The sequence below is a fragment of the Procambarus clarkii genome, chromosome 7, assembly GCF_040958095.1.
Source record: "Procambarus clarkii isolate CNS0578487 chromosome 7, FALCON_Pclarkii_2.0, whole genome shotgun sequence".
Taxonomy (NCBI): domain Eukaryota; kingdom Metazoa; phylum Arthropoda; class Malacostraca; order Decapoda; family Cambaridae; genus Procambarus; species Procambarus clarkii.
The window spans coordinates 17,824,630-17,842,035 of record NC_091156.1 but is presented as its reverse complement, the minus strand read 5'-3'; the positions used below and the strand labels follow the sequence as shown (position 1 = coordinate 17,842,035).

The 17,406-nt window shown below is 46.3% G+C and overlaps 1 protein-coding gene and 1 long non-coding RNA gene across 2 annotated transcripts; one reads left to right on the top strand and one right to left on the bottom strand.

The window, feature by feature from the left end:
* Positions 1 to 1,592: 1,592 nt before the first annotated feature.
* On the top strand, positions 1,593 to 14,523 carry LOC123761375 (carboxypeptidase B). The gene is made up of 9 exons (XM_045747380.2): positions 1,593 to 1,678; positions 2,755 to 2,967; positions 3,096 to 3,183; positions 8,300 to 8,401; positions 8,507 to 8,716; positions 9,642 to 9,768; positions 9,931 to 10,088; positions 10,868 to 10,952; positions 12,121 to 14,523. Exons 1-9 carry the CDS (start codon positions 1,596 to 1,598, stop codon positions 12,294 to 12,296), a joined length of 1,242 nt encoding a protein of 413 aa, XP_045603336.2. The 5' UTR covers positions 1,593 to 1,595; the 3' UTR covers positions 12,297 to 14,523.
* On the bottom strand, positions 4,104 to 8,349 carry LOC138356997 (uncharacterized). The gene is made up of 2 exons (XR_011224742.1): positions 8,213 to 8,349; positions 4,104 to 5,874 (listed from the first exon to the last, which is right to left on the bottom strand). It is a non-coding gene; the product is annotated as an uncharacterized lncRNA (long non-coding RNA).
* Positions 14,524 to 17,406: the final 2,883 nt, after the last annotated feature.

Genomic DNA, 17,406 nt, shown 5'->3' with positions numbered 1-17,406 from the left:
CTGTCGATTTTATCAATTCCTGTAACTATTTTGTATGTAGTGATCATATCACCTCTTTTTCTTCTGTCTTCTAGTTTTGGCATATTTAATGCTTCTAACCTCTCCTCGTAGCTCTTGCCCTTCAGTTCTGGGAGCCACTTAGTAGCATGTCTTTGCACCTTTTCCAGTTTGTTGATGTGCTTCTTAAGATATGGGCACCACACAACAGCTGCATATTCTAGCTTTGGCCTAACAAAAGTCATGAACAATTTCTTTAGTATATCGCCATCCATGTATTTAAATGCAATTCTGAAGTTAGAAAGCATAGCATAGGCTCCTTGCACAATATTCTTTATGTGGTCCTCAGGTGATAGTTTTCTATCTAGAACCACTCCTAGATCTCTTTCTTTATCTATTATATCTATTATCTATTATATCTATTTATCTATTTCTTTATATGTGTGCTGGCCCTGGTGCATGTGTGCTGGCCCTGGTGCATGTGTGCTGGTCCTGGTGCATGTGTGCTGGCCCTGGTGCATGTGTGCTGGCCCTGGTGCATGTGTGCTGGCCCTGGTGCATGTGTGCTGGTCCTGGTGCATGTGTGCTGGCCCTGGTGCATGTGTGCTGGCCCTGGTGCATGTGTGCTGGCCCTGGTGCATGTGTGCTGGTCCTGGTGCATGTGTGCTGGTCCTGGTGCATGTGTGCTGGTCCTGGTGCATGTGTGCTGGCCCTGGTGCATGTGTGCTGGTCCTGGTGCATGTGTGCTGGCCCTGGTGCATGTGTGCTGGCCCTGGTGCATGTGTGCTGGCCCTGGTGCATGTGTGCTGGTCCTGGTGCATGTGTGCTGGCCCTGGTGCATGTGTGCTGGCCCTGGTGCATGTGTGCTGGCCCTGGTGCATGTGTGCTGGTCCTGGTGCATGTGTGCTGGCCCTGGTGCATGTGTGCTGGCCCTGGTGCATGTGTGCTGGCCCTGGTGCATGTGTGCTGGCCCTGGTGCATGTGTGCTGGTCCTGGTGCATGTGTGCTGGCCCTGGTGCATGTGTGCTGGTCCTGGTGCATGTGTGCTGGTCCTGGTGCATGTGTGCTGGTCCTGGTGCATGTGTCTAAAAATACATCGTACCTTTGGTTACAGCACCGCTCCTGTGCCAGGTAAGTCCACTACGGGCTCACCATAGCCCGTGCTACTTGGAACTTTTGATTGACAGTAGTTGAATCTAAAACAACATGAAACAGATGCAGTCTGTTGTTACGGGCTATTCATGCCCGTGCCACCTCTTGGGTGGCTTAATCTTCATGAATCAATCAATCGACAGACGGAGTCAGTGCTGGGCTAATGGACTAATGGACTCTCCCAAAGACTAACAAAGTCCCCAATCAATCAGGAATGAGTCGTAAGTACTGAGTACTGAGGATTCGACCCGGGACCCGAGAGGTTATCTGTAAAGCGATTTTCGTAGAGATACTTCCGCCCCCCCCCCCCGCCCTCTCCCTCTCCCTCTCCCTCTCCCTCTCCCTCTCCCTCTCCCTCTCCCTCTCCCTCTCCCTCTCCCTCCTCCCCCCCCCTCCCTTCCTGCTCATATAATGTTGGTCGTCACCGTGGCTAACTCATTATGTTGATGGTGCGAGCCGCGATGAGACTTAGTGTTGTCCTGGTGCTGGGGTTGGCTGTCCTCGCCTCCGCCGCCACCTCCTATCATGGGTAAGCCACCACCAGCCAGCTAACCTACGTCTAACCTACGCTTGAAACAATCCAAATCAGAAAATTTCAAAGCAAATCGGTGAAGAATACCGGAGATTAGCGATTTTGAACAAACGAACATTTCCATTTTTATTTATATAGATTTCTAACTCGCCAACATTTCTAATTGACAATTTACGCTCATTTATTAACTTCGGCAACAAATTCTCAATTAGCTTTTGATTGGTGATGTAAAATTAGTTAAGTTTAATGTGTTCAGCAAGGGAAAACCCTTCCAGGGGTCAGATTCACGAAGCAGTTACGCAAGTACTTACGAACGTGTACATCTTTTCTCCATCTTTGGCGGCTTTGTTTACATTTATTAAACAGTTTACAAGCACGAAAACTTCCCAATCAACTGTTGTTATTGTTATAAACAGCCTTCTGGTGCTTCGGAGCTCATTAACTGTTTAATAATTGTAAACAAAGCCGTCAAAGATTGAGAAAAGATGTACACGTTCGTAAGTACTTGCGTAACTGCTTTGTGAATCTGACCCCTGGGATTTAGGATAGGTAAGCAATAACGTATTTATATACCTCTCTATATCTACCCCCATGACCCCTCGCCCCCATCACCCTCTCCCTTCTCTCAAAAAATTATTTTCTCAACAAAATTATTAAGACACACTGAAACAACTGTATAGGTCGCTCATAAAATAAAAAACGTCAGGGAAAATGCATTATACATTTCAAACCTGACTGTAAATAGCACGGGGATGTTTATAATTACTAATATTTCTCAGAGCATTTAACCTAGGCCTACCACGACCAGCCTATGTCCGTCCCGTACCTTGCGATTACCTTGCGGTTACCGTGCGGTTACCGTGCGGTTACCTTGCGGTTACCTTGCGTTGATTTCGGGGCTCAACATCCCGGATTATTGTCCTGATTAATTAATTAATAATCCTGACTCAAAGTCAGGATTATTGATTATCTTTAGCGTTCCATTCTGCTCCAGTATTTTCTCAGCTTTCCTGTTTCCATACCTCATTAACCATGTCTAAATTAATGGATCAAACTGATATGTTAATACACAGGTACAAGGTAGTGAGTGTGTGGCCCAAGACCCACCATGAGTCTTGGACGGTGCAACAGTTGGTGAATGGTTGGGAGCTGGACCAGTGGTCGTCGTCTCGGGGCCTGGGGTCGCCCGTCGACCTCCTCCTCCCCCCTAAGCTGACCAAGAGGTTCCTCGCCGCTCTCAGCCAACAACACATCCACGTCACTGTTAAGATCAACGACGTCCAGCAGTAAGTCTCCACAAGCTTCAGTTTCATTGTCTAATGCTAGTTAAATGATAAATTGTTGTCTTGTCTAACAATTATATAAGCAAGAAAATGTACAATAATTGCATGATTTAATGAATGGTGTACCACAGGCTGATTGAGCAGCAGGGTCCTGGCCACAAGAGGAGGTCCACTCTTCCTGGCACATTTGACCACACCGTCTACCACAATCTTGGCGAGGTACACCTTCAACCAGGGTCACGGGGATGAGTTAGGGCTCAGGGGGATGAGTTAGTGCTCAGGGGGAGGAGTTAGGGCTCAGGGGGAGGAGTTAGGGCTCAGGGGGAGGAGTTAGGGCTCAGGGGGAGGAGTTAGGGCTCAGGGGGAGGAGTTAGGGCTCAGGGGGATGAGTTAGGGCTCAGGGGGAGGAGTTAGGGCTCAGGGGAATGAGTTAGGGCTCAGGGTGTAATGGGGGGGGTGGGGGAAATAGCTCTCTTTTGTCCATTATTCCACTCCCCAGTTAACTAACGAGGCCGGGGGAAACAGCTCTCTCTAGTCCGTTATCCCGTCCCCAGTTAGCTAACTATTCTAGAGCACTCCCAGAGTTCCTAAGGCAACCTCTCTCGTTCAACACCTTGTAACCTAGGTATTCGACTACCTAGGTGCGGCGACTACAAGGCGCCATAACTTGATCAGCTACCCGAAACCCTAGAGAGAACTCTAGAATACATTTCACTGCCACAAACGTATAAGAGAAAACGAAAGGAAAGAAATGAATAGTGAAGTAATTAGTGAGGGTTTGGGGTGAGAGGTAGAGAGGTGGGAGGAGCGAGGAGGGTCATTAGTTGAAAGTGAGAGTTTAGAGAGGGGGTGGAGGGAGAGGAGTAGATAGGTAGAAGTAGAAAAGTAGATAGTAGAAGTAGAAGAGTAGATAGTAGAAGAAGAAATGCTGCCACCATCCATTCAAGACCATTACATACAAGACAAAGAATGGAACTTGTCTTGTCTTGAATGAACTTGTCACAATATTCTCAAAAGATGTTATTACCATGTATCAACTCCAAACATGTACTCATTAATATCATGAAACCAGTAATCACATAGGCTTTCTCACCTCAACTCAAAGCTCTAGGGAACAAAGTTAAAGAAAATTTAAAATAATAAATTCATAATTATATTTCATATGAAGTATCATACTTTAAGCAATTCAAATGTTCAAGAAATATGCAAAGTGAGTCATCATCCAAAAATTTGAGATCCCTACAACTGACTGCCCCTGATCATTACACAACATATGTAAACACGACCAAGTCACCTTAATGCTCAACTCACCAAGTGTCTGCCTATAGCTGGATAGAGGGGGGGGGGGAGTCTGCAGCTGTCAGGCAGCGTCACCCCCGTCCGACCGACAGCCTGTCTCGGCTGTTGTCCTCCTCTGCTCTGCTGCCTGGTCTATCTTGTTAATGCTCTCGAATCGATAGCTCTCCGAGTATATATTGGGAAACCTAGTAGCTAACTCCGCCTACAAGTAGATAGCCTCCGGCTCTCTACCAAGCCACTCCTTAAACGTCGGCATGTTTGAAGGCCAATTATCAGATTAGCAGAGGCAGGGTGAAATTCACATGGGTGACCTCAGGTCACTTGGTAGTCATTAACTCTTAAAGGTGTGAGATTCAGGCCGCCAGAATGGCGCCTGTCAAATCCTTGTCTGTGACTCATGTATCTCTATGTATTTTAAATACAACTAAACCAAACACCTTTACAGTGTTACATCTCCCCTTCTCCCCGAAATAAAGTTTTTGCAACACTGCTAAAGCAAGCTAGCTGTGTGCGACAACTTTATTAACGAAAAAAAAATACATCCTAGCTAAACAAATAAATATACATCATCCTACTCTAAAAAAATGAAATATGTAGACAGACGTCCATTGTCTCTGGCTGGGTGACGTCACTGCTTGGTCTTGTCGATAGTCCTGTACCACATTTCTTCAAGACAACTGCCTCCTTCGCTTCTCCGTCGTTAACGCACAACAACCCTTGGCCAACCAGGAAGCCGTTATTTCTTGCACTGCGCACAGGACCGTGGAATTCGGTTGTCCCAGCTGATCTGTAATTGGCCCTACGTCAGTCACCATGAGAGACGTATATTGGGGTTCTTCACAGCTATAGGGACTACAAGTTTCGAGACCTCCATATAGTTGCCACCGTAGAAATCCCATCCTACTTCTTTCCTCCCTGTTGCTCCAGCATGCCTCCTTCAGAGAGCCACTTCTGACAGCCACATCAAGTCCGCACGACACAGGAAGAATCACTCAACAGAGCAACATGCTTGCAGGAGGGGCGGCCAGTTAAGGCAAACGATCCTGTCTTGCAATTACGCTCCATGCAATGTTGCTGACACAAGCAAGGGACACTAGGCATCGTGTCTCACTCAGCTTGGTCTTATCTTCTCTTCTTTCTTCTCTCTTCTTTCTTCTCTCTTCTTTCTTCTCTCTTCCTCCTTCCATGGGTCTTTTGACAAGCGACCTGGGGTCCATTGGGGTCCGTCCGTCCTGGGGTCCATCCTGGGTAGACCGATGTTGGTGGGACAGACTGGAGTCGTTGTTGTTCTTCTTCCATCTTTACTGGGTCGTCTGGGGTCGTCTGCAGAACGACCTGGGGTCCACTGGGGGTCTGTCCGTCTTGGGGTCCACTGGGGTCCGTCCGTCCTGGGTTCCACTGGAATCCATCCGTCCATCCTGGGGTCCATTGGGTAGACCATTTTAACCGACCGAGAGGGCTGCATCTTGGGGTCCCCCGGGGTGGTGGTGGTGGAGCCATGACATCCAGGTAGTGGGCTGGTCGTCGTGGTGGTAGTGAGGAGCTGCCATGAGTGTGTTATAAGGCAGCCGTCTCCCTCTTCTGTATGTGCGCCTCGCCTCTGGCTCCGACCTGGGAATGAACATAAAGGCAACAATACCCATGTTCCAACCTGTTGTGTGACCCTGTAGTTTGTATAGGGTTCACACAGTCTAATCATAATGCCCTCCTCCTGGCAACGACTACACTTAAATTTTAATAATCCAATTAACACTGAATGATACTGACTTGGTGGAACATAAAACAGTAACAGAGTAAAGTTAGAGAAGAGAGAATAAGATCGTCACTACTTTTAACTTGTCACTAAATGAATCTCCACAAAAAAAATATCAATACTAATAGACCAAACATTAGCCTAACTTAACTGTACCGTTCTTAATCTTAAGTACTTAATTAACCGTTACTCCCACCCTTAACCTACAGCCACCTACGTGACCCAGAGTGTTTCCCTAGCTTCTCCGCGGGTCCACAACTCCAAACTTTTGCCACCCCTGTGACCAGACTATCTAACGTCGAGCGTCCTCAACGTGAAGTCTACTGACATACTAAGCCTCCCCCTAGTATGCTGTACAATACCAGTACACCTCGGGTTATTGCAATCAAATGGAGCAAAACAGTCGATCGCAATAATCTGAGCAGAACCACCACATAATACTACTTCTACACCTGCCACTCCCCAACTGACCTGGAGACCAGCGGTGGCTGGGTGTCCCCCTGGGACATGCGAGGTCACCTGTCACACTCAGCTGACCTGCACTACCACCAACCGCTAAGTTCCCAAATCGCCAAAATTATCACTAACATAAATCACTACACACGCAAGTTCTGGTGAACCTTCCCTGAACACCACAAAACTCACAAAATCACTAAACCACAACGCCAGAGAATCACTATCTCCTAACCTGAAAAAAACTCGCTAAAACGCGAATATTAAACACCTGTCAAGATTTCCCTGATAGCGCCTGAGTGGCAAAAGGACACATGGGACTGAACAATGTTAAACTAACACCTTTTACATTAAACATTGTTCAACACCGCTGCCATCATTGTAACGTGTGGGTGGGAGGAAATGGCTCTCCTTTGTCCATTATTCCAACCCCCAGTTAACGAACGAGGCCGGGGGAAACAGCTCTCTCTAGTCCGTTATCCCGTCCCCAGTTAGCTAACTATTCTAGAGCACTCCCAAGTTCCTACAGCAACCTCTCTCGTTCAACACCTTGTAACCTAGGTATTCGACTACCTAGGTGCGGCGACTACAAGGCGCCGTAACTTGATCAGCTACCCGAAACCCTAGAGAGAACTCTAGAATACATTTCACTGCCACAAACGAATAAGAGAAAACGAAAGGAAAGAAATGAATAGTGAAGTAATTAGTGAGGGTTTGGGGTGAAAGGTGGGAGGAGCGAGGAGGGTCATTAGTTGAAAGTGAGAGTTTAGAGAGGGGTGGAGGGAGAGGAGTAGATAGGTAGAAGTAGAAAAGTAGATAGCAGAAGTAGATGAGTAGATAGTAGAAGAAGAAATGCTGCCACCATCCATTCAAGACCATTACATACAAGACAAGGAATGGAACTTGTCTGTATCACAATATTCTCAAAAGATGTTATTACCATGTATCAACTCCAAACATGTACTCATTAATATCATGAAACCAGTAATCACATAGGCTTTCTCACCTCAACTCAAAGCTCTAGGGAACAAAGTTAAAGACAATTTAAAATAATAAATTCATAATTATATTTCATATGAAGTATCATACTTTAAGCAATTCAAATGTTCAAGAAATATGCAAAGTGAGTCATCATCCAAGAATTTGAGAACCCTACAACTGACTGCCCCTGATCATCACACAACATATGTAAACACGACCAAGTCACCTTAATGCTCAACTCACCAAGTGTCTGCCTATAGCTGGATAGAGGGGGAGGGGGAGTCTGCAGCTGTCAGGCAGCGTCACCCCCGTCCAACCGACAGCCTGTCTCGGCTGTTGTCCTCCTCTGCTCTGCTGCCTGGTCTATCTTGTTAATGCTCTCGAATCGATAGTTCTCCAAGTATATATTGGGAAACCTAGTAGCTAACTCCGCCCACAAGTAGATAGCCTCCGGCTCTCTATCAAGCCACTCCTTAAACGTCGGCATGTTTGAAGGCCAATTATCAGATTAGCAGAGGCAAGGTGAAATTCTCATGGGTGACCTCAGGTCACTTGGTGGTCATTAACTCTTAGAGGTGTGAGATTCAGGCTGCCAGAATGGCGCCTGTCAAATCTTTGTCTGTGACTCATGTATCTCTATGTATTTTAAATACAACTAAACCAAACACCTTTACAGTGTTACAAGGGGGAGGAGTTAGGGCTCAGGGGGAGGATGACTCAGGGGTCAATAACAATAGTAGTAACGCTGTCAGCGTTTGTTACCTCGTCTATTTCGGGTTTGGCTTAATAACATTGTGTAGGAGGAGAGGAGCGGCGTGTTGACCAGCATCACCTCTTGTCCACACACAGATCTACTCCATCCTGGACGGCGCTGTGGCAGCCTTCCCACACCTCGTGTCTCTCTACACTGCTGGCACCACGTATGAGGGAAGAGATATTCGCGTCGCAAAGGTATACCAACAAAAATTCATATGAATTATTTCCCATTACATGTATGTCTTATCTATTTATTAATCAGAATATGTGATAAAATGTGATAAAGTTTGGTTATGTCAGGTTTCCAGCGGAGAGCCCAAGCCAGTGATATGGATTGATTGTGGGATCCACGCGCGGGAGTGGATTAGTTCAGCCACCTGCCAGTACATCCTGGACCAGCTGACCTCTGGGTACGGCAGTGATGGTCAGGTCACCGACCTCCTCGACACTTACGACTTCCATATTATGCCCTGCGCCAACCCCGACGGCTATAATTACACCTGGAATGAAGTGAGCTCTCCCACTTGTACGCTAATATTAGTTACCACAGTTGGTGGCAATATGAAGATAGTTGTTTATGGTAATATTTGTTATCATAGTGGTTTATGGACAAACTTATTAGTGTTTGTACCTAGACAAACTTACTAGTGTTTGTTTGTGTTTGTAGTGGTGTACTACCACCATACCGTAGTGCTTGAACGATGGTGAAGGAATGACCCAATATATGTGTAAGTGTAACAAAAGCCAAAATTTCGGATGTAACCTAGGTACGTCCTTTCTCAAGGTGGTGTATATAATGTTGTGCTGCCAGAACCTTACATATACAACACCTTGAGAAAGGACCAGTAGGTTACATCCGAAATTTTGTTTTTATTACACTTACACGTTTATTGAGTCTTTCCTTCACCTTCATACTAGTTCATGGCAATATTGGTTAAAATAGTGGTTTGGGAATATGTAATCAGGTATTGCAATCTAAAGTAAAACCGATGCATTCACATATGGTTTCACGTCCACGAGAAACAATTTGTGGACTGGTTCTGACATATGTGGCGGTGGTCTCCCAGACACTCCCCCCCCCCCAGACACCCCCCCCAGACAGTGTTCTACAGTACCGTCATAGTCTTGCTATATTCTCTCATAATAAAAGTTCCATTTATTAATACATATATCAAGTTCATGTAAGTGCAGGTATTAAACGTAAGCTTATTACGTCGCAAAGGTTATCCTAATATTAAACATCTTGTATCAAGTCTCAAAGTTTTCCCTTTAATATCAAGTGTTTGAGGCGCCATCTCCCACATTCCCCGAGTTACTGCGCATCACAGTTTTAAAGGAAATTCATCTGGAAAAAGGCAGCATGAGCTTTAAATCAATATTTATTACGGGTGTAAAATGTGATTGTAAGAGTGTGTGTGTGTGTTCCACCTGCCAGGACCGACTGTGGCGCAAGAACCGCTCGCCCCACACCCTCTGTAAGGGCGTCGACTGTAACCGCAACTTTGATTCTGACTTTGGGGGCGCCGGCACCTCTGACATCCCATGTTCTGATTTATACCACGGTCAGTGATGCCTTCACCACCACAAATACTTTGCAGTATTATATCAATGAAATACCTCAAAAGTAAACCATTAACCAACCTACCGCGCGCGGGGTTAGTTAGTATAATTAATGAAAAAATCAATGGAGGTGGGACTAAAGACCGTTGGTACGATGTGTGCAGGCCCGTCAGCGTTCTCGGAGAGGGAGTCGGCGGCGGTGCGGGACGCCGTCTTGGCTCTGGACGACGTCGCCATGTTCTACAGTCTCCACTCGTACGCCCAACTGTGGATGACACCCTACGGCTACACCACCGACCTGCCCGCCAACTATGACGAACAGGTCACAACATCACTCTCCTAGTTACCACCATAAACTTAATGTCCTACAGTCTATATCTTTAACTTTTAACTTACTTCTTCAAGAATGTGTTCTGTCATAATGTTGAGAAATATGGAGAGACTATATAATTACTGTACGATGTCGAGTCCAGATTCACAAGTTCATTGTTTTTAAAGCTATTTAGTGTGCTCGTTCACTTGCTTATGTCTTTTATAATTCATTACACTTTAAACTGTCCCGAATATTTCGATGTGTAAAGCTGTATTTATTTAAGTGAACCTGTTCATATATCAACAGTTTAATTATCAACCACTGTGGAAGTTGGCTGGTGATCTGCACCCGACTATATAGTTAATACATACATACATACATACATACATACATACATACATACATACATACATACATACATACATACATACATACATACATACATACAAAAATACCATACATAGAACACTATAAATGCATAAACAGTTTGAGATTTTTTATTATTATTATTATTTTCTACCACAGACGTGGCCACACATTTACAATGCTAACCAGCATATATACATTTTCTTCTGTCCTCCGTGGACAGGGTTAGAGAAGTGTTAAACATATAGTTCAAGGGATTATTGAACAATCAACCACAGAAGGTGATTTGGTGCTTTTAAAATGCTAAGCTAACCTACATACGTAAATACATAGATACACAGATTTACGTATGCCCTACATAAAGTGTTCGATGTGTCTTTTACATAGTGTCATTAATGTAATGTGTGACGTGTTTGGCTCAGGTCCGTGTGGCTGAGGTGAGCGTGCGGGCCCTGGAGGCCGTCCATGGCACCCAGTATCAGTATGGCAACATTGCTGATATTATCTGTAAGTTGTCACTCTCACTTGGCACCCCTCACTCTCCCTGACGTGTTGACCTCTCACTTGGCACCCCTCACTCTCCCTGACGTGTTGACCTCTCACTTGGCACCCCTCACTCTCCCTGACGTGTTGACCTCTCACTTGGCACCCCTCACTCTCCCTGACTAGTTGACCTCTCACTTGGCACCCCTCACTCTCCCTGACTAGTTGACCTCTCACTTGGCACCCCTCACTCTCCCTGACTAGTTGACTTCTCACTTGGCACCCCTCACTCTCCCTGACTAGTTGACGTCTCACTTGGCACCCCTCACTCTCCCTGACTAGTTGACCTCTCACTTGGCACCCCTCACTCTCCCTGACTAGTTGACCTCTCACTTGGCACCCCTCACTCTCCCTGACTAGTTGACCTCTCACTTGGCACCCCTCACTCTCCCTGACTAGTTGACGTCTCACTTGGCACCCCTCACTCTCCCTGACTAGTTGACGTCTCACTTGGCACCCCTCACTCTCCCTGACTAGTTGACCTCTCACTTGGCACCCCTCACTCTCCCTGACTAGTTGACCTCTCACTTGGCACCCCTCACTCTCCCTGACTAGTTGACGTCTCACTTGGCTCCCCTCACTCTCCCTGACTAGTTGACGTCTCACTTGGCTCCCCTCACTCTCCCTGACTAGTTGACCTCTCACTTGGCACCCCTCACTCTCCCTGACTAGTTGACGTCTCACTTGGCTCCCCTCACTCTCCCTGACTAGTTGACGTCTCACTTGGCTCCCCTCACTCTCCCTGACGTGTTGACCTCTCACTTGGCTCCCCTCACTCTCCCTGACGTGTTGACCTCTCACTTGGCTCCCCTCACTCTCCCTGACTTGTTAGAGCATTATTCACTTGTTAGACTGATAGAACTTTCACTCGAATTCATAATAGTTCAAATTGAACTTATTTACAACTTTAAGATAATCTTCTTAACTCAAAAATCTTGTTTAAATACATGAACACAAAATACATAGCAGCATTTAAGAGTAAACTTAGAGGTTAATGAGTGTGAATAATAATAATAATAATAATAATAATAATAATAATAATAATAATAATAATAATAATAATGATAATAATAATAATAATAATAATAATAATAATAATAATACTACTAATAATGATGTATATGTGCGGCAGACATGGCGGCGGGCGGCAGTATAGACTGGGTGTACGACACCGCCAAGGTGCCGTACACGTACGGCGTGGAGCTGCGGGACCAGGGCGAGTACGGCTTCCTCCTCCCGGAGGACCAGATCCTGCCCACGGGGGAGGAGACCTGGGCCGGCATAGTGGCCGGCATCAATGCCATTTAACCTTGCCTCACCAGCCCCCAAGATGGCTGCCATCTTGTGCCGCTGCTACGACTCCCTTATACCTGTTGTCCTGTGTTAGTGACTTGGCCACAATGTTCCAATTATATATATACAGATATGTCATGAAATATCCCATTGTGTCTTCTTGTGTATATATCTATATCTCTAAATGGAAATGTTTTGTTCACGGGAGAAGGCCAGACGCATGGGGCTTGCTCCATCTAACTTTTCCCAGCAACTGCTGTTGGGTTCGTGCTCAACATGGGTGGGTTGGGATTGGCATGAAAGACATGAATGTCACGTGACACTTGGCAAAGTTACTCCTTCGAAAAATCCCGCTATACCATTATGACTATACTACGAATTATTAATATACTTCTTGCTATTAGAAAATCCGTAGGAGCCGTGATGAGGGTTCGAATCTATTCGCTGCGTGTTCCCAGGCACACGCTCCAGACAACCAGGCCACGACATGGTAAAAGGGTTGCAACCTGGGGTACTACTGCACCCTTGAGGATTCCTGAGGCTTCCACTGAAACCGAACCAGAATGTCACACAATACCCCCATGTTCTTTGGCTCTGTCATCTAGGACAGAGAACATCCAGCGCATAGGTTATGTGGAAATGAACGAGCAGATGTGCTGGCTGCTGAAGGAGACCACATTGAATACTTCATACCCAAGACTCTTCTACAAATTAGAGGTATTGTCAGGCAATATCACCGTGACAAGGTTACTGAGGAAAGGAGGAAAGAAGAACAAACCAGTGAATCTGTACGCTGGTACAATGATTGCAGCTGGCAGTCCCAGTCATTATGGACGAAGAGGAGGTGACCGCGGAAGAGTATCAGTAATAGCAAGAATCCGTCTTGGATACAATTATCCATGGAGATATTGGGATGGAAACAACAGTTGAGCAGCGGAGTTGCAGAATCTGTGGTGAGAGTGACGGACACCGCCTTGACCACTACCTGAGATAATGTGAACACCTGAGAGACATTAGAAGTATGTGTAGAATAATAAACCCCACATTGTTTGAGTTAGGAAAACACTATTTGTCAAATATTAATACTGTTCTTAAACGATTCCCCCATTTTGCACCCCGCAAGATAACGTAAGATTTTTTAGGGTTGACAGATGTTAATCATCTTATTTGAGGAGCTGTTCACTTGAGACAGTTAAGCAAGTCCCAGCTGCGTCTGGGTACAAGTGACAGGATGAACAACCCAGCGAGATTTCTTCCTATTGGGGAGTGTTGTACATGCTGCTATGACGGTGTGTCCACTCACAGGATGAGTGGCGCTGCCCAATACTGTCACTATGGCGGTGTGTCCACTCATAGGATGAGTGGCGCTGCCCAATACTGTCACTATGGCGGTGTGTCCACTCACAGGATGAGTGGCGCTGCCCAATACTGTCACTATGGCGGTGTGTCCACTCATAGGATGAGTGGCGCTTCCCAATACTGTCACTATGGCGGTGTGTCCACTCACAGGATGAGTAGCGCTGCCCAATACTGTCACTATGACGATGTGTCCACTCACAAGATGAGTGGCGCTGCCCAATAAACTCGCCCCTCGGGCCAAAACTAAAAAAAAAAGGTTCGAACCCTCATAACGGCTCCTACGGATCTTCTCACTGATGCATCCCGTTACTGTGATTACTCTCTGTGTATTATTACTATTATTGCCATATGGTCACATGGAAAGCGTTGATCATACCAAAATTGGTATGAAGCGCCTTAGTCAACTGTACCAAGACATGGTCAAAATAATTGCAACCTTGAGTGCTACTGCTCCAACTAGGAATTGTGTGAAACCCCGATTAGGCTTCGTAGAAGCTTGTTGATCCTAGTGAGGGCAGTAGCACTCCAGGTTGCAATTATTTTAACCATGTCGTGGCACAGTTGACTAAGGCGCTTCTGGGAACATCCCGTGCGTAGGTTCGAACCCTCATCACGGCCCTTGTGGATTTGATCATTTGAGATATATCACGTTATTGTCATTTCTGTGTGTACATGTCATACTTTTGTGTCAATAAACGAATTCAATTAATTTATTGTGTCTAGCCAATATTCCCCAGTTATTATCCCAGTTTCCCTGCCCGAAACGCTTTGTGTAATAGTGGCTTTAGGCATTGTGTGTACTAGCTCTATCTATAAATTCATTAATATCTGTATCACCCCTTGTATGTATGTACTTTACCTAAATAAACATTTGAATTTTGAATTTTGAATTACTTCTGAGTCGACGATCCTGTGTTATTGTGTGGTAAGTGTGCCTGTGGTGCCACTAAACAGCTTCATGTGGTACATATTCTACCCTTATCTGAGTTAAGCCGCACTTACCCTAAACTCTATTCCTCTTTTCCATTTACTTGTAATCCACACTCTTGATTTATGCTGCGATTAACAATTAGTCAAGTTAGCTCAATTACTTGGGTATTAGGGAAGGTGGTGGTAGCCTTAATGTCTCTTGAAGAAGCTTGGGTATACCCCAGGCTTGGTAAGTGTTGTAATTACTTGTAGTAAGTGTTTGCTGTTGTAACCACTTGTAGTAAGTGTTTGTTGTTGTAACCACTTGTAGTAAGTGTTTGCTGTTGTAACCACTTGTAGTAAGTGTTTGCTGTTGTAACCACTTGTAGTAAGTGTTTGCTGTTGTAACCACTTGTAGTAAGTGTTTGTTGTTGTAACCACTTGTAGTAAGTGTTTGCTGTTGTAACCACTTGTAGTAAGTGTTTGCTGTTGTAACCACTTGTAGTAAGTGTTTGCTGTTGTAACCACTTGTAGTAAGTGTTTGCTGTTGTAACCACTTGCAGTAAGTGTTTGCTGTTGTAACCACTTGTAGTAAGTGTTTGCTGTTGTAACCACTTGTAGTAAGTGTTTCCTAGTGTCCGTGACCTTGGTGATCAGCCACCAAGGTCACGAGGCAACACTGGTTGTTAAAGTTACAACAGGATACAACGGTTAACAACATCACCGTTCACTAACAACCAGTTAAGACAGAGTAAGTGACGTTGAGGTCATTTAGAGTCGAGTCTGTGACACAGAGAGCACAGGTGTCAGGCGATGAGTCACAATAACGTGGCTAAAGTATGTTGACCAGACCACACACTAGAAGGTGAAGGGACGACGACGTTTCGGTCCGTCCTGGACCATTCTCAAGTCGATTCAATGCTCCTGTTGTATCTTTATCGACTTGAGAATGGTCCAGGACGGACCGAAACGTCGTCGTCCCTTCACCTTCTAGTGTGTGGTCTGGTCAGCACAGGTGTCAGTCTGGGTCCGTTACACAGTCATTATCATCCTTATCATGACGATAGTGATAATGACAGTCAACATTTACACCAATAGAGCGACAGAAATTATAAGCCGACTTTCATCACCTCAGTAAATTGGTTTGACGAATAGCAGATGAATTTTCATGTGAGTACATCTTGATAAATACAACTAGGTGAGTACAACTAGCTAAGCACAACTATGTAAGTTTAACTAGATGAGTCAAACTATGTCAGTTCACCTGGGTGAGTACACCTGGGTGAGTACACCTGGGTGAGTACACCTGGGTGAGTACACCTGGTTGAGTACACCTGGGTGAGTTCACTCGTATACCAATAGCATAAGCTGAGTGAAAAGAAAAAAAGGTTGGCCAATTAGTTCTATCACTGTCCGGACTCCATCAGGGAGGAACTATTTCCCAAACATTTGATAATGCTCTTATCGCCACCCTCATATCACTACTAATTAACTAAGTACAACAAACTCACATTGGCTCTCAACCCCAGATTTAAAAATAAATATTACATTGTCTTTTTTAATGACAGACATATATATATATATATATATATATATATATATATATATATATATATATATATATATATATATATATATATATATATATATATATATATATATATATATATATAGTTTACATTTAATGGTGATGCTCTTGTTTACAGGACGCCCCTAGGGTTATGGTGGCGTCCCTCTGGACCCTAGAACGCCCCTGGTGGCATAGTGGCGTCCCTCTGGACCCCAGGGCGCCCCTGGGGTTATGGTAGCGTCCCTCTGGACCCCTGGACGCCCCTGGGGTTGTGGTGGCGTCACTCTGGACCCCACGACGCCCCTGGGGTTATGGTGGCGTCCCTCTGGACCCCAGGACGCCCCTGGGGTTATGGTGGCGTCCCTCTGGACCCCAGGACGCCCCTGGGGTTATGGTGGTGTCCCTCTGGACCCCAAGACGCCCCTAGGGTTATGTTGGCGTCCTTCTGGACCTCAGGACGCCCCTGGGGTTATGGTGGCGTCCTTCTGGACCCCAGGACGCCCCTGGTGGCATAGTGGCGTCCCTCTGGACCCCAGAACGCCCCTGGGGTTGTAGTGGCGTCACTCTGGACCCCAGGACGCCCCTGGGGTTATGGTAGCGTCCCTCTGGACCCCAGGACGCCCCTGGGGTTGTAGTGGCGTCACTCTGGACCCCAGGACGCCCCTGGTGTCATAGTGGCGTCACTCTGGACCACAGGACGCCCCTGGTGCCATAGTGGCGTCACTCTGGACCACAGGACGCCCCTGGTGTCATAGTGGCGTCACTCTGGACCACAGGACGCCCCTGGTGCCATAGTGGCGTCACTCTGGACCACAGGACGCCCCTGGTGTCATAGTGGCGTCACTCTGGACCACAGGACGCCCCTGGTGCCATAGTGGCGTCACTCTGGACCACAGGACGCCCCTGGTGTCATAGTGGCGTCACTCTGGACCACAGGACGCCCCTGGTGCCATAGTGGCGTCACTCTGGACCACAGGACGCCCCTGGTGTCATAGTGGCGTCACTCTGGACCACAGGACGCCCCTGGTGTCATAGTGGCGTCACTCTGGACCACAGGACGCCCCTGGTGCCATAGTGGCGTCACTCTGGACCACAGGACGCCCCTGGTGTCATAGTGGCGTCACTCTGGACCACAGGACGCCCCTGGTGCCATAGTGGCGTCACTCTGGACCACAGGACGCCCCTGGTGCCATAGTGGCGTCACTCTGGACCACAGGACGCACCTGGTGCCATAGTGGCGTCACTCTGGACCACAGGACGCCCCTGGTGTCATAGTGGCGTCACTCT